This window comes from Suricata suricatta, chromosome 7 (assembly GCF_006229205.1).
Source record: "Suricata suricatta isolate VVHF042 chromosome 7, meerkat_22Aug2017_6uvM2_HiC, whole genome shotgun sequence".
Classification (NCBI taxonomy): domain Eukaryota; kingdom Metazoa; phylum Chordata; class Mammalia; order Carnivora; family Herpestidae; genus Suricata; species Suricata suricatta.
Window position 1 is genome coordinate 72,542,155 of NC_043706.1, and position 21,033 is coordinate 72,563,187.

The 21,033-nt window shown below is 37.4% G+C and overlaps 1 protein-coding gene across 2 annotated transcripts in view; it reads right to left on the minus strand.

Moving 5' to 3' along the window:
• Positions 1-21,033, minus strand: part of CEP162 (centrosomal protein 162) — a 99,398-nt gene that overhangs the window by 10,622 nt on the left and 67,743 nt on the right. For both annotated transcript variants that reach the window (XM_029945007.1, XM_029945008.1), the window contains exons 22-26: positions 17,353-17,565; positions 13,178-13,830; positions 9,890-10,031; positions 7,451-7,549; positions 687-821 (exon numbers count right to left, since the gene is read on the minus strand). In XM_029945007.1, the coding sequence (XP_029800867.1) occupies positions 687-821; positions 7,451-7,549; positions 9,890-10,031; positions 13,178-13,830; positions 17,353-17,565 (1,242 nt within the window). The remainder of the gene's footprint in view (positions 1-686; positions 822-7,450; positions 7,550-9,889; positions 10,032-13,177; positions 13,831-17,352; positions 17,566-21,033) is intronic.

The following is a 21,033-nucleotide window of genomic DNA, read 5'->3' on the forward strand; positions in this document are numbered from 1 at the left end:
TTATATACAGCCCATTACATCCAGTATCTGTTAAGTATATCTGGTCTAACGTTGAGGAAAGGCCTTCTGCGAGCCAGGAAGAGCATGCTACCAGACTGAATCAGCTGGAAATTTAGACTTCTGGCCTTCAGAACTGTGAGAAAAATAATTTGTTTTTTAAGCAACCCAGTTTATGATATTTTGTTGTGGCAGATCCAGCAGACCAATATACTTACTGTTCATGCAAAGCTAACCATCAATATAATGGATAATGCCTAAAAACATCATGCCCTTACCCCCACCATTTTTAATTTCTATTTATCTGTCATTGGGTGTAGTAATTGTGATATTACTAGTGATAGGCATATAATATCTTAAATGATTACATTTTAATATAACTATTTCTTACAAACATTTTCCAAAATCCATTCCCAGGGTAAACTGACTAACTTTTTAGGCAACTATCAATAATTAACAACATGATATAAGTTGGTTCTCTATTACTCCAGAGATAAGACAAACCAAATTTTAGGTATTTGAAATTTAAAATCTTATGTGTTCTTAACCACTCTATTTATTCTTAGTAAGATCAATATGCAACAAAACACTTTAGGAAATGTTGGCTAGGGATGGAAAAACTCCAGCAAACTGGAGGTACTTAAAACTGAAAAGCTATACAAATATGTAAATATGATTTACTACTTTACCTGTTGGAGTTCCTGCTCTCTTTGCGCATGTTTCATTTCCATCTGTTTAATTTTCTTTTCTAAGGCCATGAAATGTTTCATCTCTGGTGTATGGTTTTCTCTGGCTTCTCTTAATTCTTCTAGGAGTTTTGTCATCTAAAATTGAGGTTTGAAGTAAGTGAAAAACTGGTAACAAGAAAAAATTTTTTTTTTTATTCCAGGTAGTCTTATGAACATTCACCACATTTTCTTTGTATAGAATTTCTCTAGGGAGAGACTTCTTGTTAAAAAGAAAGATATCTTGAGTTGGGAATAACTAATTGCTTGAATTCCCTATGTCTAGGAAGAAAAGACTCATCTTAGCTCTGAAGTGACCTCACAATCCAGGTGATTGGATCACTTCCTCCCATGTATGCCAGGCTGATGATAGCATTCAAAATGAAGGTGGGTACTGTCTGTGGTATAGTCAGCTTTGCTACAATCATGCATTTAAAGCACCCTACCCCACAGAGCATCCACCACACACACGAGTTCAGTAAATACGGATTCTCGTTTTGTCAACTCCCTATAATTCTACTTATAATCCTACTCTGGCTCTTACCACTTTATAATTTATAATAATTCATTCCACAAATACATTTATGTTTATAAAAAAGATAATATACTGAACTCTTTCTGTGCTAGGGGTTGTCTTAGGTCTTGAGGATAAGAGATGGCCCTAGTCATGGAGGTTAGTCTAGTGCAGTACCTCCTTTTTCATACCATGGTCCACAGAGAAAATGTGATATTTCCCTGGTGCCAGTCGGTAAAATATAGGGGCTCTGAGATAGCTTTATGTTGGGCTTGGTGAAACAATTGTATTTTATTTATACCATATACTTATAATAACTTCCTGTTAGTATCAAAAGGCATAGTAATGAACTAGTAAAATTGGCTGAAATTGACAAATTCAACCAAGTTTCCCATGGAAACACCCAGTATCTAATAACACCACCACCACCAGAAACACTACAAAAAGACCCAACCCCTCCCCAAACCCCCATGCTCTTCCTAAATTAGTTTCAAATGTGAAAACACAAACCTAAATAAATCTAAATATTTAAACATGGGATCTCTATGGGATATCATCAGTGACCATAGAAATTTACAGACTTTAATTGGGATAATTTGCAGAAAGATTAGGGAGAGAGACTATAGAACATGCTGCAGGGATGAGTGCTGGGCATAAAATCTTGGATGTCAAAACAGTGATTACTAAAAATTATTAAAACCAGTGATTGGTGAACTGTCATCTACATAATAGTGATATCATATAAAATTTCACTTCAACTTCTGTGAACTTAATGACTGAAAAGTGATTTTGAGTTTATAGTGAGACAACATTTCCAGTCATCCCTATCTTATGATCCACAGGAAACCCATTCCTCGTACACCAGCTGGGCTGTTCTGGTCTAATGAAAGCAGCAGTCGAATGAATGAGAATTCTAACATGGTGTGTTGTTACGGAGAGATGACCAAGTGGCATTGAGGTGATGAGTGGGGGATACCTAACTGGAAGCAGAACTAGGTTGCAGGACTCTTAACCTGAGGCAGCTGTGTCTGAATAAAGTCTTAAAGGGTAAGTGGTAGAGTCATGACAATATCATGTGCTATGCTAAGTACTTGTACAGATACTGACTCAGTTAATTTTCTCAAGTTTTATATTTATTTTCCGATTCCCCAAATAAATCCTTGATATTATGGAACTTATACTTTGTCTATTTTGTTCTGAGTATTCCTAGCACATAAAACACCCCAGAGCATAGGTGTTTAATAATTAGTCATAAATTAATGAATTCACCAATGATTAAGTTTATGAATTTTATAAATTTAGAAATTCGTATTTAGACAAAGTAGGAAAAATTTCCCTTCATCAGTGCCTACTGAAAAGCACTTTTAAGAGTATAATTAAAGTGAATGTGTATGTTTTTAAATCCTTGTATTTTAGTGAATTTATTCTATGGGAGTGACTAGATACATAAGATGAATGATCAAAAGTTATTCCTGCTTCTTGATCCTATGGAAAATAAAAAACTGCTAAATACCTGATGTCCAGAAACATGGCATTAGTAAAATAGCTATTAAAAGTCCAGGACCTGGAGTAACAGGTCTTGGGTTCTGATGCTGATACTGTTACATGTTGCTTGGTAACCTGAGGCAAGTCATTTCATTTTTCTTAGCATCAATCTTCATCTATAAAATGGGAATAACAGTACCTACCCTTTTGGGTTATGGTGAAAACTACATAGAGGACTTACCATAGTGGTTAATACATACTAAATCATAAATGATAACCAAATGATAACTAACACTATTATTTTAAAGTAATATAAAAGAAGTATTAATAAAGATATATACTGACAGGAAGAGTGATGTCATCAAGGTGGTAACATAGGTAGTTCCTGATGCTATTCCTCCTCATAAGAACTAATAATTATTCATGGACTAGATGCAACTGAGAGAATGACAGAATACGAGGGTGAGGCTGAAGCAGCCCCTGCAGCACAGAGACCAAGACAGACTACGTTAGAAGGGTAAGCGGACTGGCTACCTGCTGGCTGCATTGCCCCTCCCTCAGGCCCAGGCAGCACACACCATGGAGAGGTCTCCCCTGGGACTACCTTTCTTCCATGGGAAAAGAGAGCCTAGGTTGGACATCTAGCTCCCCCAGTGTTGTGGGTCACTTCTTGAAAGCCCCCACTCTGGTCTTATCCCATGGGGACTAATCACTAGGAATCTGATTGTGATGGAGATATGGGGAGGGGCTTGTAACAACTGGCAGTTAGATCTTGGCAGACTGAGTTCATACTTGCAGTGCCCAAGTAGTAATCCCAACCAGCAGCTTTGCTCATCTACAGATCCAAGTCAGTGGTACAGTCTGACCATGGAACTTGGTGTGGTGCAAGTCTGCCTGACTCAAGTCCTCAAACAGAAAGATCTGCCAGCCTTCAAGCCGGAACTGTGCCCACTCGGGCAGAGAAGCTAAGCCATGCTTTGGCTCACTGCTGAGTGAAGACAGCAATGCTGCTTGACCAGAACACCTGAAAAGCTGGTAGGCCAGCAATCTAGAGCAGAGGCCAGCAGTCTGCAAAGCCAATGGCCTGTTCAGCCAGGGAACCTGGGGCACTGGTTGACTTGAATCAAGATGACAGTCAAAAAAGCCTTATTGGCACTGGAGCGGTTTCTTCCATTGCTCCTGGGCCAGGAAACTAATTTGAAGTTCTGCCTACTGCTGAATACAGCTTTCCAGCTGTTCAATCAAGGAACCTAACCACAGAACAAGGGAAGCTGCAGAGTACCCCCTATGAGCCTTGCAGACAGTGGCTCTTAGACAGAAGCATAGCAGTGGCTCTCCCCATCTACAGAGCAAAATCAGTGGCCCTGTCAGCCAGAGAATTCTGTATACAATCTTGCCTGATTTGTGTGCCCAGACAATGAACTGAGCAGGCTCTAGGGCCTATCCCGTTACCCCACCAAGACAGAAAAGATAATTCATGGCCCCATCTATTGCAGAGTATATATCCAGTCCCAAGAGTCTAATAAAGACCTTACCAGAAAATCCAGGCAACCAGGGAGTCGTACCCTACAGATTTCTTAGGCAAGAACCAAGCCAAAATTTCTATCCAATTATATTTAACCAGTGGCACCTCCCCACCTCAGAGCTTGGGCAGTAGCCTTGGCCAAAAACAGACCCTGGCAGTAAGCTCCACCTGCCCAAGGACATCACCACCAGACATCCAGAAACCTACACTGCACTGACTTTTGAAAACTGTTTCTACCAAAGTGAACCTGTAAAGTTTGGAAGAGGAGGCTATTTATTCAAATACATAGACACCAAAGGAATCAAGGATCTGAAAATCTGATGCCACCAAAAACAAAACTAAGAAAGCTCCAATAAACTGACCCTAAAGAGAGATCTATGAACTCTATGATCAAAAAATTCAGAATAATTCTCTTTAAAAAGTTTAGAGAACTATAAGAACATACAACTAAACAAATGTAGGAGAACAATGCATGAACAAAACAAGAAGTTCAACAAAGAAATAAAAACCATGAAAAAAATACCTAAAAACAGAAATCCCAGAGATGAAAAATACAATGGCTATATAGAAGAGTTCAAAGAGACTTGACCATTAATAAGAAAGCCAGTGATCTAAAAGACAAGTCATTTAAAATTACAGTCAAAAGAGCAAAAAGAATGAAAAAGCCTAGGAGACTTATAAGACACAATAAGAACAAGTTGTGGAATTACCATAATGCAGATACTACAAGAGAAAAGGACAGAGGATATTTAAAGCAATAATGGCTGAATGACTTTCTTGAGCAAATAAAAGTTGGAGTTCTTCACTGCTAGACCTACCTTACAAAAAATGCTAACCGGAGTTCTTTAAGTATAAATAACAGTAATTAACATCGTAAAAACAAACATAAGAAGGTAGTATAAAACTTATAATGGTAAATGCATAACCAAAGTTAAATTGTATAACATGGTAATGGCGCGTAATCCACATACAACTGTAGTATAAAAGTTAAAAGACAAAAATTATAAAAATAACCATAACTATAATAATTACTATAAGTTACACAATATAAAATACATGTAAACTGTAATATAACCTAAAATGTGAGAGAAAGGAGAAAAATGCATGTAAAGTTTAGGAATTTTATTGAAGTTATCAATTTAAAATAGGGTATTATATTGGGGTGCCTGGGTGGCTCAGTCGGTTGAGTGTCCGACTTCAGTTCAGGTCATATTTCACGGTTTGTGCTTACTACAGCTAGCTCAGAGCTTGGAGCTTGTCTTCGGATTCTGTGTCTCCCTCTCTCTCTCTGACCTTCCCCTGCTCATGCTCGCTCACTCTCTTTCTCTCTCTCAAAAATAAATAAAACATTAAAAAATAGGGTATTATAATTTAGAGATACTTATGTAAGCCTCATGGTAACCATCAGGGAAAAATCTACAGTATTTGCACAAAATGAGAAGGAGTCAGTTAAAGCATATTGATAGCAAAAGACCTCAAAACACAAAAAAGACACCAGGATATGAAACAAGGAAGAATGGGCCTATAAAACAAGCAGAAAATAATCAACAAAATGTTAATAAGGCATTATCTATCAATAACCACTTTAAACGTAAATGGATTAAATTCTCCAACAGACAATGGCTGAATGGATGAATAAGATCTAATGATATTACTTACAAGAGACTCACCTTAGTCTTAAAGGCACACAGAGATGGACAGTAAAAAGATGAAAAAAGATTCTAGGCAAATGGTATTCAGAAGAAAGCAAGGGTAGCTATACTTCTATCAAACAAAATAGATTTTAATGGTAAAGAGAGACCCAAAAAAGGTCATTACATAATGATAGAGCTCAATATCTATCCAAGAAGATGACATTGTAATTGCACTTTTATGCACTAAAGCTCAGAGAGCCAGAAGAAAAAATAAACAGCAAGACAATAGTTGGGAACTTCAAATCCAACTCTCAGCAACACATAAATCATCCAGGCAGTGAATAGTAGCAAATGTGAACATTATAGACCAAATGGCTATAACAGACACATACATAACACCGTATCTGGCAATAGCAGAATAAACATTCTTCTCAAGTGCATGTGAAATATTTTCAAGGGTAGATGATATGTTAGGCCACAAAATAAATCTTAGCAAATTCAAGAAGACTGAAATCATACCAAGTATATTCTCTGACTACAATGGCATTAAACTAAAAATCAGCAGTGATAAGGAAAACTGGAAAACTCATGAACACATGTAAATTAAACATTACTCTCCTTTACAACCAATGGGTCAAAAAAGAAATTAAAAAGGACAAACAGAAATGTAAACACAACAAACCAAAATTTATGGGATGTAGTAAAAGCAACTCTAAAATAGAAGTTCATAGCAATTAACACATACATTAAGAAACAAGAAGATCTCAAATAACCTAAGTTTACACCTTAAGGAACCAGAAAAAGAATAATAAATGGAGCCCACAAGTAGAAGAGAGAAGGAAATTATAAAGATCAGAGCAGAAATGAACGAAACCAAGAATAGGAAAACAATAGAAAAGATGAACAAAACTAAGTATTGGTTCTTTGAAAGGACAGACAAAACTGAAAAATCTTTGGCTAGATTAACCAAAGAAAAATGAGGACTCACATCAATGAAATAATAAATGAGAAAGGAGACTTTACAACAGATACCATGGAAATACAGAAGATCACAAAAGGCTACTATGAACTATATGCCAACAAACTAGACAATGTGGAAGAAATGGAAAAATTCTTAGACACATACAACATAACAAGACTGAATGAGGAAAAAACCCAAAAAACAAAATCCAAACAGGTCAGTTACTACTAAGGAGATTGTATCCATAATAAAAAATCTCCCAAAATAGAATAGTCCAAAACCAGATGGCAGAAATGAGTAAAATGGCTTTAACCACCCAATTTTACCTCTTCAAACAATCAAAAGAACCAAATACCCACTCTCCCTATTTCCCCACTGCCCAGGAAAATCTCAACATCAAATACAAATATATAAGAAACTTACTTACTATTTGAAGAGTTTCATCTGGGGAAAGCGGACTCACCATAAACAAGTTATAAATATTTTTTTATGTGATAGTTTCAGGTTATTTCCATTTGTACATTTAAGTTAAACTAATACAAAAATAAGAATATGATTGAAATGGCTAAGAAAAGCTTATCTTAGTCCAATATTTTTGTTATTTCTTACCTCTTTCTGTAAGATTTCTTCTCGAACTTGAGAAGCTACAAGAGACTCTTGTTTACCCTGCAGTTCATTAACTTGATTTTGGAAATGTTTTATAAGTACCTAGGAAATTATGTTAGAAGTACTGAGTTAATAGAGCTCTTCTTCAAACATTAATTGAAAAATATTAGAAAACCAACTAATGACTTTTTTGTACTAAAAACATCTTATTTTTAAATTACCAAATTCTAACATAAAAACAAAATGCCACAGGACTTAAGTTCATTGAATAAGCTTATTGAATATGTTATTTTGTTTCTTTCAATATTTAAAGCATCACACATATAACAAATAATGGCTACTTGGCTTCTTTATCTCTAATACTTTTCCTCTGAAGACCTGAAAAATACCTTTTAAAACAAATCTCTGTAAAGTCTAAGCATTTTGAAGATGGTAGCCAATACTGTCTTTATTACTTTGTGATTAAGTAGAATGTTAATTTTTATTAAAGAGCTACTGACCAAATAAAGACAGCATAACCCTATTAATAAGCATGAAATAAATGTCATGCTTTTATTTTCTGGCAAACTGAAATGCATACTTTCATCAGGGATCTGAAAACTTAGGAAAAATATGCATCTGTTATCTCTAATACTTTACTATTACTGTTTCTACCATCAGACTATGCAGACTTCCATTTAACTCATAATTTACAATATTACATTTAGACCTCTGGGAAAGTAACACTTAAAGCAGGCACTATGGCATAATGACACTACTTTTCCCACCTCTCACAACTGCATAATACATAATAACTTATAATGTTTATACTGCCCACTAACACCCTATAGTCCTATGGGGGGAAAAGCCAGAGAAGTTATTTGCAACTGCTGTACAAATATTACTTTTGAAAAGCACTTTAGGGAGCGCCTGGGTGGTTCAGTCGGTTAAGTGTCCGACTTTGGCTCAGGTCATGATCTCACAGTTCATGGGCTCAAGCCTAGTGTTGGGGTTTGCATGGACAGCTTAGAGCCTGGAGCCTGCTTCAGATTCTGTGTCTCTCCCTCTCTGCCCCTCCTCTGCTCACATTCTCTGTCTCTCTCAAAAATAAATAAACATTAAAATTTTTTTGAAAAAAGCACATTAAATCTTTCTCATTGAAATATTAAAATAGTCAAAGGTCTTTGTTTGACTTTAAATTACAGACCTCACTATATTTCACTCTAAAATACCCAAAATGCTTCAACATGCATCTTCTTATAAGGACATCTTTTCACAAAACCATGATGGCATTTTCTTTAACGTTTGATTATTTATTTTGAGAGAGTGTGTGTGTGCATATACATGCATGAGTGGGAGAGGGACAGAGAGAAAGGAGAGAGTGAATCCCAAGAGGGCTCCACATTCAGCACAGAGCTCAACTAGGGACTTGACCCCATGAGATCATGACCTGAGCCCAAATCAAGAGTTGGATGTTTAACTGGCTAACCCACCCAACAGCATTTTTATACCTAAAAAAGGTTACAATAATCTTAAAATATCCAGTACCCAGACCATACTTAAACTTCCCAATTCAGTGATTTGTTTTTAATCAAGATGCTATTAAATGATTCTTAATGGGAAAAGTAGTGGTAAGATAGCTGAGGGAGAAAAATTTCAGGAAACTTTTTTTTTTTTTTCTAATTAAAACCTAGAGAAAAGAACACAGTGGACATTCATACGTTGTTTAATTTGATTTACTAACTGCTAACATTTTTGCCATATTTTCTTTCTTTTTCTTTCTTTCCCTGGGATACAACATTTGTAACTAAGTTGCAGATACAAATTCTATTTTAATTGTTTTTTCAACTTGCTAACACCACAGTAGATAATCATAGATACTCCTTGTAGATATACATACTAACCAAAAAGGAAGATACACTTTTTTAAAGAAATGTGGATGAGCTTTCAGCATACTCCGTCATAATTCTGTTTCATAATGGCTACAGCTGTGTGTAGCTCTCTGTTCATTATTTTATCCCTACTGCCTGACTTCCTGCAGACCCCGAATTATTATTTGTTTAATGAATGAAAGATAAATGGGCAAGAGAATGACTAGGATAATTACATGTCAGCTGGGACTTGGAAAGAGGGAGAGGATTCAACATTCAAGTGCAAGTACTCAGGTCTCAGTCACAACATGTGACTGATCATACTTCTACCATTTGTTACAAATGACTTAGGAGAAGAACTATTTGAGAAATGTAGGGACAAAACTGTGAAACCACTTATTTAGAGAGAATAATTTTAAAGTAGAATAGTTAAACAAATGGTAATGGCATCTTCTATTAAAAAAATCAAGTCAATAATTTCTCATTTCTAAAAAGTGAAGTTAAATATTTCTAAATTAAATCATGTTCTGTTAACAGTCCTGAAAAAAAAAAATAATTTTAAAGCCAAGGAGAGTTTGTTAAAGCTGCCTACCTCTTGAGTTGCTATTTTACGATTTAGTTCAGCTACTCTGGAAGCAGAATTTTCTACTGCATTTTGGCAAAGGAGTTTCTCTACTTCTCTCTGATGAGATGCTTTGAGAGATGCAATGTGTGCTGCAGTATCTTCCTTGACCCTGTAGAGCAAATCAAACAAAATCACACATAGAAACAGCCCTTCAGTTCAGAGTTAGCATAAAAACAGTGTAGGAAGTTTGGAAATCAAAGAGGCACAGGGAGAGCGCACCATTACTTACTGCACTTTGTCAGGTGCTTCGTACATTATTTCTTGTGAGGTTTGACAACACACCATGAGCTCACTACTATTTACTGAATTTCCTAAGGGCAAACTTGAATTTTGGAAAGAGCGATGTCTCTGGAGTTCAGGTTAGGAAGTTGCAGACCTGGGGTTCAAGCCCAGATGAGAGTTGGCCCTCAAAATCTGAGCCCTCCACTGAACCCTTGGCCTGGGGCCGTACTTTCCGGCAGAATCAAAGGTTCTAAATGTTCTGTCTGGATTTAAAGTAAAGGCATAATATTTTATTGCTTTGTGTTCATTTATTTACTTTTGAGAGGAACACAGAGTGCAAGCAGGGAAGGGGCAGAGAGAGCAGGAGACCCAGAATCCGAGCTGTCAGTACAGAGCCGGATGCGGGGCTTGAGCCCACAAATCATGAGATCATGACCTGAGCTGAAGTCGGCTGTTTCACTGACTGAGCCACCCAGGCACTGCAAACATTTTATCTTTTAAGATAAACTCAGATTTTTTGCCTAGATTCTTATTTGGGTGGTCACAGTTCCTTTTAGACTTTCCAATTTCATTGTCTCTAGGCAACTTTCACCAGCGTTTGGTCCATGCATAATGACTCCAGGGCCAGCTGCTGTGTCACATAAATAAAATAATCTTTACCGTAATTCTTTAGGACCCAGTATAATCTGCACCTGATTAGTTTGGATCATTAACTGTGAGAGACTACTGATTTGCCTCTGTGACAAAATTTATGCATTAAAAGGCAGTTTAGTTAATAAGTGGTAAAATTAATAAATGGTATGTTTAATAAGTGGTAAAGTTCTGATAAAGATGATACATTTCTTACAGATAAATATTTTCTTACTGGAAAAGTTATTAAAAATGATAGGATTTTATTCAAAGCAGATATTTACTGAATCGCTGTTGCTATAAACAAATTTATCAGTTGCTAATTTGACTATATGAATATTGCTTCATGGAAACAGAATGGAAAAGCATACAAATCTAAAGCACTTATGATACAACATAAAGTAACTGAAATAAAACTAAAGTAAAAGAACTAAAGAACTAAGGTAAAAACAAAACAACAAAAAACCCCCAAACAACCCATTGGTCTAAATCTGGGATTAGGAAAGGTTATTCTTTACTTCTCAGGCCCAGAGCCGTGTGAAAAACAGATAACCAATACTAAAAAGCTATAAATTATATATAGGAAAACTTATAGGATAAATTTCAATTTTAAATAATTTCTAGGAAAGAATGCAATTCTTTCCAAATAGCTTCCTTTCTATTATCACATCAAGAACTAAAGAGACAAGGTTTCAATTCTGAAGCATTACAGTTGCCATGATGACTCATTCAGACACAGCTGTGATCATTCATCAGGCATCTGTCTGGTGCTTGCTCACTCTGCTCCTATACCAGGTTGCAAAGGGAAGTATAATCTTGCAGCAGTTCTCAAGGAGTTACAAGGCACTGTATGATTAGTGTTTTGTTGATACTTAATATTGGCTCCTGGTATAAAAGTTAAGGAGGAGATAGGAATGAGAGCAGGAAATTTCTTGGGAAGCTCTAGGAGATACTTTGTGGAAAAGGTAGCACTTGAAACACAACAAGCCAAAGGCAGTAAAGACCTTCAGTGGGTCAGGCCCAGAGAGAAGTCACATGGAGTGAGTCGTGATACTTCAGGAAGCTGGGAGTCAGTGGAGGGCAGAGTAACTCACATCTAGGGATATTTAAGAATATTAATGGTTTTTAAGCAAAATGGGATAGTCAGAAACTAAAAATCAGGGAGATTTGGGTGGGAAGCTATATAAAGCAGGTAAGCCTGCACTACAGTAAGGTAGAAAGTGAAAGGAGACCTACTTAATAAGGAACCACGCCATAAACTGTGAGCCCAAGAAATAAAGGAGGTAAAAGCTGGACTTGACAATTGAAAAAATATGCTAGATGAAGATGGGGAAGCTGTGAGGGGAGCTAGTTTATAGATTAAAAAAAGGAATAAGATTTGAGATACTACTGATTTCATGAGGAACAATCCCAAAATTAGTAGATTTAACATCTGAGCATAGGGAAGAAAACAGCCTTGAAAAGTAAGTCGGAGTCATGGTTCATAGAAGCCATAATTATACATGAATTTAGCAATGAAGAAAGAACAGAGAATAAATATAAAGCTGAAAACAAACCCTGGGAGAAGTCTGGTTTTTGTGGAAGGAGGATGAAGAGGAGTCAGGAGTCGGTTAAAGGAATGAGAGAGGAGTACTAGTCACATCCCCTAGTGGGAGTCATGGAGGTTATGGGAGGAAACCGGTTCAAGAAAGAACAATGTCAAGGAAAAGGAAAATGGAGAAAACACCACTGGACCAAAAAAGAGCCTACTGAGAGATCAGCTTTAAAAGAGGAGTGAGGATAAGAGTCCCAGTTAAGAGGAGGTGAGGTGCAAATAAGATGTTACTTGTGGAAAACTGGTCCCAACAGACAGAAGGATGAGTAGAGACGTGGTCTGATGAAGGAAATAAAGATCTGAGCATGTTAGAAGGCTCGGACGAAAAAGACCGCAGGCAGTTCTGGTGATTCTAAGAAGGAAAGGGATGATCACAAAAGTTCTTCAAGGCACCAACAGATTAATTTGAAGAGTTATTTTGGAAAAGCAGACCTTTCCTCTTAGTACGTCAACTAGTTTATTAATAGCAGTTTGCCGCAGTACGCCCATGGCAGTCATAAATGATGACATTCGTTTATAAGAAAGCTCAGTGGGTCAGCTTATTAACACCATCTGGAAAAATGTGGGAAGACAAGATCAGTCAGCCCAAGCACATGGTTTGGGCTGACACACAATTCAGGCTTATCAGGCTCTGGCTTCCAACAGGTAGAGGATCCTACTCTGAAAGAGATCTATGCTTAGCAATGTAATACAACTTCTTGAAATTTGGGAAGGAATTCAGATCAGGGTAAAATTGATAATCTAGAAGAAATACATTTTATAATTTTGACATTTTTATATCCCCATATATTTACAAATTCACATTTTACCTTTTCATGGAATTTTCATATTGGGTCACCGCTGCTTCAGATTTCATCTTTAGCTCACTGCTCTCTGCAATTAATCTCTCCAGTTCATTTTTCAACCTGCAGTTTTCTTGTAAAACCTCTGAAGCGTGGGAATCAGTGAAAGGATGTGGTTGGTACAGCTTGCCATCCAGGATTCCAGGGAATGAGTGAGCACTTTCTTTACCTGAGTGCAAACCACCTTTCTTCCCCCTTTTCGCAGTCACTTCCTCTCTACCCTTAGTGTTCTGATTAGATAGCATCATCCTTCTCTCCTTCTGAAGCCTCTCCACAGTTTTCGAAAGGTCTTGTATTTCTCTCCTCTTTGCAGCTAGCTCCTCATTGAGTCTCACCAGTTTAGCTTTAGCATGAGCCTGTTCTACCTGGAATTCTATAGACTGGAAATCCTTATCATCTTTATCGCTTTTCTTGAGTTGCAATTCAGCATTTTGATGTTTAAGAATGTCTATTTCAGCTTCAAGATTTCTTACAGTGATTTGATTGGCTTCCTTGACATCATCAAGCTCCTTCTCTAGTGCTTCAACCCTGGAGGAGCTGTCAGGGTGGTTCTGGGCTGCTTCCTTCAATTTGCAGGCGAGTAGCTGCTCCTGCTCCTCTAGTCTCTGTTCATACTGGATCTGAAGAAAAGAATCCATGTAATGTCAAACCACTGCTAACCATGTCCTTCGTTCCCAAAGCCCAGCATTCTCCTAGGTCCTACCTACTCCTTCATTCGGGCACTCACTACATGCTCTGATGCTTCTCACTCTGTTCCCTGAGTCAGTCAAATGGACTGAAGTCCTGATCTTTAAAGGCCATATTATATGTTCTCAGTATGCTGTATAATTTCATAATTAACATGCTCCTTCATAAACATGATATAACATATTTCTGTACACCCCCAAACTTAAAATAATTTTAAGTATCACAATCAAACCTATTATTGTGTACCTTTCTCTATGCAAATTGACAAAGTATACTCTGAGGATAAACAGGGAAAGCAATTGGGGGCACACTTTAAGAGATAGTACATTTTCAACTTTCTAGTATCAATTTAGGAATCTCATCTGGAGTAAGTCAGTTTGGATTTCTCACACTGGAGCTTTATTATTATAAGCAAAATAACCTCAGCAGGTTATTCTGCAAAGGGGGCACAACAGTGTTCACTCATTCAATGGTTATTTATTGAGCTACTGCTGCATGGGAAGCACTGTGCCAAATTCTAGAGATAAAGAAGCCCAGCTCATGCCTTCAAACAGTTTACAGCCTGCTCAGGAGAGCGATGGCAAGTTTCAGTGTCCTATGATAACTGTCATAATGGGCCTATGGATATGGTGCCATGGGGATGAGGCTCCCCGTGTGTCTGGAGGCCTGAGAGAACGGGGGAAGAGTGCACAGAGGGGGCATATTGAGGTTTGGGCTTGAGGGAGGTTTGTAAATTTGGCGATTAGTGAAAGCAGGGACATTATGGAAATAAAAAGAACATGTGCAAAGGCAATCTAATGCTTGGTGTGTACAGGGAACCAGAATGAAAGGAAGAAGTGATAGCAGAGACAGGAGTGGGATGGCTAAGGAAGCATAAAACGAGAAAAGTCAGTGTGAACAGATTTAGATATATAAAAATGGGGTAGAGGCTTGGAATTCATGCCTCTCTTTGATCACTGGAATGTTAATAGTAGTTGTGATTATTAAACTCATTTATTGAATATTTGCTATACTCCACCCAAGGCAGGAAGGCTTTACATATAGTTTGCCACTCAATCTTCCCAATATCCTATGAATTAAGGATTAATTAAAATATTTTAGCATCCACTCTGTGTCTTGCTGAATAATGGAACACAATGGTGAGTTAAAGCAGAACAGTCCCAGCCATCATGAAGTCCAGAAGCTAAATGGGGAAAGAGATCACTCACGATCCAATCAAAACAGCTATAAACATGGTAGATGGAATGGTGAAGTACATGGACTAAAGTGCCTACAAGATAATTTGTCTACCAGGGAGTCTGTGAAGGTTTCACTGGGGTAGCAATGTGTGGATTAAGAGCTAAAGGGTGGGAATATCTCAACTGTGAAAGAGGTGGGCAGAGCATACCAGTCAGAGGCAAGCGTGTTCAAACTTCTGTGGCTGCAGGAAACATGGCAAGTAGGAGAAACGAATGACTGGATGAGAAAGCATGGTATGAGAACACATTGGACAGCAAGAAGGGTGTGGCCAGACATGGATGGACAGGCCATTTATTTACCCTAAGAGGAACAGGAAGTTATTGAGGGATATAAATAAAGGTGTGTGTTTAAGACACAGAGATATGAAATTATAATTTTGGCTGTAGCATCAAGAACTGATAAAAGGATGGAGGGATGTGGGTCTGTGTAGACTAGTCAGGAGATTACAACAGTTATCCAGGCCACTGTTTATTAATGACGGCAATTCAGTGACATGGTGATAAAAAGGAACAGAAGAATTGAAAGAAACTTAGGAAAAAAAGTGGCATACTTGGCAATAAGTCAGTTATCTCTTTTACATATGAGGAAACAGAGGCTCAGAAAGTGAAGGACCCAGTGCAAAGTCATGAAGCTACTATCATGGTGAAACTGGGCCCACTCTGGAGGCTGGTCTGACTTTATAAAGCCTGTGTGTTTCCCATCATGCCACAGTCTCTCCTATGGATAGGAGACAGTCTGCTAAAGGTGGTGTGGGGGTCACGTGAACCTGATGGAAGGAGGTCTGTGGTGAATGTAGGGGGATGGAAGAAGCTGACTGGCCACAGCAACAGGCTTGCCAAGTAGCACTGAGGAAATTTCCAGGACCAGACACCTGTACACCTGTGAAAGCTCTACTCTCACAACTATGCCATCTCCTTAGAAACACAGATCTGTGTGAGAGGAGGAGCAGAGCAAGAGATGGGTGAGCTGGAGGAGAAGGTGAGGGATGGTAAGCATGGTTGAAAACAAGGTAGTTAAAAGAGACGTACACCTTGGAATTTAGGACAGTAAGAAGAAAGGGAACAAGGTAGGAGGCTGAGAGATTTGAAAAAGAGGGTGAATAAAGTAAACCCAACTTCCTTGACATGACCTTAAGTCAACTAGCAGGCCAACGTACTTCTAGGTTTTCAACCTCTTACTGTTTCTGGAATCTAATATTCTATCATCTGTTGCTTCTCTCAAGATAGAAATCTGTGGGGAACAGACCTACTTTCTAGAAGCAGCGTGGCCTATGATCTGAGGCCTCGCTCTGTCACTCGCTAGCAGCAGCACCTCAGCCAAGAGGTTAAATTGTGAACACTCGTTCCCTCGTCTGTGAAGCAGGGCAGCAATATCTTTTTCTCACTCGTGTTTGGAAGGACAGTGCAGGATGAACTAAAATGTCTCTGAAAGCATCTAGCAAGAATTACTGCAGACCTGTGTGCTACACAAATTTTTAACAGTAAGTTGAATATCACATCTTCTTTCATACTTGGTCATCCTAGCACTTGTATTTTTGGATTCATTCCTCATGAAGGATCAGAAAACTCAGAAAGTAAAACATTTTCGACAGACATTGGCCTGCCCCCTGCTGTACTTCAAAGATATTCTTCTGTCTCATTTCCTCTCCCTTGTCTGGGAAATTTCAAAGAAGTATTTTTTTTAATGTTTATTTATTTTGAGAGAGAGAGAGAGTGCATGCACAAGTGGGGGTGGGAGGGCCAGAGAGAGAGGGGGAGAGGAAATCCCAAGTGGGCTCCACACTACAGTGCGAGATCCTGACATGGGGGAGGCTTATCTCATGAACCTTGAGACCATGACTTGAGCCGAAATCAAGAGAGGGCTGCTTAACCGACTGACCCACCCAGCCACTCCTCAAAAAAGTATTTTCAAACATGATAATTAGAAAATAATTTTAAACTGAATATACATCAGAGATGTTTTACTTTGCCTTTTCATGATTTAATTACCACTAATTCTAGTATCACTGAGAGGAACGCTGTGCTTGAAGAAAAGTAGATGAAAGAGAACAAAAAAGACAGGATGGGTCTGGGTTTCTTTTGCATCTACTGACACTCATGGTAAAGGATTTACAGGGAAGGATGTTTAAAATTATTTGTTAAAATGAGACCTAAGAAGAATCCAACCCCCACGATATTGCGGTCTGAGCTCCATGGCCATGGCTAGATGGCACCTACCTTCATTTTCTGGAACTGTTGCTCCATGGTACGAAGGCTTTTCTTTGCTTCCTCATCTTTGCCTTCCAAATCAGCCTCTAGTTTTTTTATTCTTTTTTCCATAAAGTCTACTGTATTTCTATCCACCGTATCACCAGCTGCTGATGCAGCCAGTATTAAAGCAGGTAAAGAATTGGGATATCTTCTCTTTAGAATTCCTTCCATTTCCTTAACCTATTAAAATATTTTTGCATATATGTAAGGCTACAAATACATTAAAATTAAGCAGTTTGATGTATTAATTTAGATTATGCTCTATCAGTCATGTCTAAATTTCAGAGATGTTTATATTACATCTCAAGACTGAATCATATGCACAGAAACAAAAATTAATTTCAAATTTTACATCCTTAGATTATCTGATTTTAAAACCCTAATTTAGACTGGTTACTGGTTAATTTACAGAAATCCTCTTAAATTTATCTGAAATAGATCTAAAAACTTTCTATTGTACTAGTAATAACCAATCATTCTGAAAACAAAGCTTTTCCCCACAGCCCCCCTTAGATGATTGTATTTATACTGTCTATTGACTGAAAAAATGACATATGCATATGAATATACAGAATTTGTACAATAAACACACAGCTTCCTAAGCACCTGCCCCATCTACAACAGTCTCCACCCTACTCCAACTCTCCTACAAACGTCCCCCTCCAAATGAAGTTTAATCTATTTTTAAAATTACAGTTACTTCTTTCAATTAGAAAGCAAGGAGGGTTAGATGATATTTAATGAAGTCTTCACAAAAGACTACTTTTCATTCAGTCTATTAAGCAATAACACATTTTATGATCTTTTTGTAAGCAAGACCTATACCAGAGTCCACAGAAATTTGAGCTTGATATAATATATATGTGTGTGTGTGTGTGTCTGGTTTTTTTTTAATGTTTTATTTATTTTTGATACAGAGAGAGACAGAGCATGAAAGGGGGAGGGGCAGAGGGAGAAGGAGACACAGATCCAGAAGCAGGCTCCAGGCTCTGAGCTAGCTGTCAGCACAGAGCCTGATGCAGGGCTCGAACCCACGAACCGTGAGATCATGACCTGAGCCAAAGTCGGACGCTTAACCGACTGAGCCACCCAAGCGCCCCGATGTGTGTCTGTTTATACCTGTTTTTGTCAAATTACAGTTTAGATGTATTTGAAAAACATATTAAAATATTAAATTTCTTATTGAACAGTTTTCTACCTCTGAGCATGCAATAAAATAAAACAGCAGCTGAGAGGCAGTCTAGTGCAGTGGCTAGAGCATGTTTGGAGTTCAGATGGGGCCACCAGCTTTATGACCTGGGTCAACTCCTCAGTCTACATCTCTTTTGCCTTGCTGGTAAAACCGGAATGATAATACCAATTTCATGGCATTGACACATTTAAGTTAGGATCAAATGACATTTATCTTAGTAAAGTGCTTAGCAGAATGCCCAGTACACAGTGAGGGCTTGATAATGTTGGCTTTTATTATGATCTGGTCTCAAAAACTACCCTTCTTAAGACAAGATGCATTGCTGGTACTTAAAATCCTGTTTATAGATTGAATATTGTTCATCATTTACAACATTTATAGTGTTTCCATTCATGAAGACTGCTTGCACTTATATATGCACCGTAAATTAAAATATATCCAGATACAAATATTGATAACTTCAACAGCAGCATTTTCAAAGTTTTGCTTTCTCTGGTATTAAAAATATAGTTGTTTTAAGTAGATCTAAGCATATAAAGGTACATGCATATACATACACATCATATGTACTGAAAAGAGCTAGATTTTTAAAAAATGTTTTAAGAGAATCTTAAATATAAAGAAGAAACTGAGGGTTGCTGAAAGGTTGTGGGTGGGGGGATGGGCTTATATGGGCAAAAGGCATTAAGGAAGACACTTGTTGGGAGGAGCACTTGGTGTTATATGTAGGGGATGAATCACTGAATTCTACTCCTGAAATCATTATTGCACTATACGCTAACTAACCTGTATAGAAATTAAAAAATATAAATTTAAAAAGTTTTAATATATTTATAATTAACGCATTCACTTAAAATTTTAAAAATATTTCAATTTAATATTGATATCTTAAAGTGTTCATTACATTTTTCAGAAAAAATTAGATCTTATTTTGTATTTTCTTTAATTTTGCTTTTTAGTATTTTACTTTGGTCATTGATATGAGTAAATGCTGGTCACTGATGCCACTGTGGCTGTCATACAAAAAAGTAAATGCTTTTAAAAAAATTCTCATTGGAGGCAAATCATGAGAGATTCTTAAATACTGAAAACAAACTGAGGGCTGAAGAGGGAGGGGGGAAGGGGAGTGGGGTGATGGTCATGGAGGAGGGCACTTGTGGGGAAGAGCACTGGGTGTTATATGGAAACCAACTTGGTAATAAACTATTTAAAAAATAAAAGTAACATTAGAAAAGAAAAAAATTCTCATTGGAAATTAAACTATAGAATATTCCATTACATAATCTGAAATTTTCATTATAACATACATCTAATTAGTCCCATTTTTAATTATGTGCTATTTAGAAAGTGAGATATTTTACTCTATAACTAATCTATTTCAGACTATAGCTCCAAAATAATTCTGAATATATTGTGATACGCCATTACTTTAAAATATATATTAAGGTTTAGGGGCACTTGGGAGGCTCTGACTTTGACTCAGGTCATGATCCCACAGTTAATGAGTTTGAGGCCCAGTCAGGCTCTGCGCTGACAGCATGGAGCCTGCTTGGGATTCTTTCTCTCTTCCTCTCTCTCTGCCCCTCTCTCACTCTCTCTCCTCTCAAAAACAAACAAACATTAAAAAACATATATAATATATAATAAGGTTTAAAGTCATTAGGATGGAAATGTTCATGGGAACAGAATAAGATCTAAAGTGTACACACAGGAAACCATACAAAATACTATTAATAAATAACATATTACAAAGATATAGTCTAAAATGGTGAGCCAAAAATTTTTTAACGAAAGCATTTTTAAATTTTATTATTTTTGGGAGAGAGAGAGAGTACAAGCAGGAGATGGGCAGAAAGAGAGGGAGACACAGGATTTGAAGCAGGCTCCAGGCTCTAAGCTCTAAGCTTTCAGCACAGAACCCAACACGGGACTCGAACTCATGAACTGCAAGATCATGACCTAAGCAGAAGTCGGTACTTAATCAACTGAGCCATCCAGGTGCCCCTTAACAAAAGCATTAATAAAAGAGAAAGATAATTTGTATAAAGCATTATATTTCTAGCCAATATGATTCACCATTTCAAGTCTTAATTTTACTTCATTTTTTTTTCACTCTGATACATTTAGTTCTGCATTCATTTATTTTTATTAATTCCCACAAAGGGTGCTGCACTGGAGACATGCAGGGCAAACAAGATAAGCCAGATCCTTGCTTTACCAGCACTTGTACTCCAATGGGGGAGATAAACTAATAAAGTAAATCAACAAGTTAATAAATAAAGTAACTTTCTAAAGTATTTCTCTTAGAGTCATCAAATAAAGAAGTAATTGATTTGGTCTTTTCTCTCTCACAATTCTGGACGGCTTCATCTACATCTAATCTAAATCATAAGCACTGAAAAGTAGGCAAGCAGTCCTGTACTACAGTTATTTCAGAATACTTCTAGCTCTTTAAA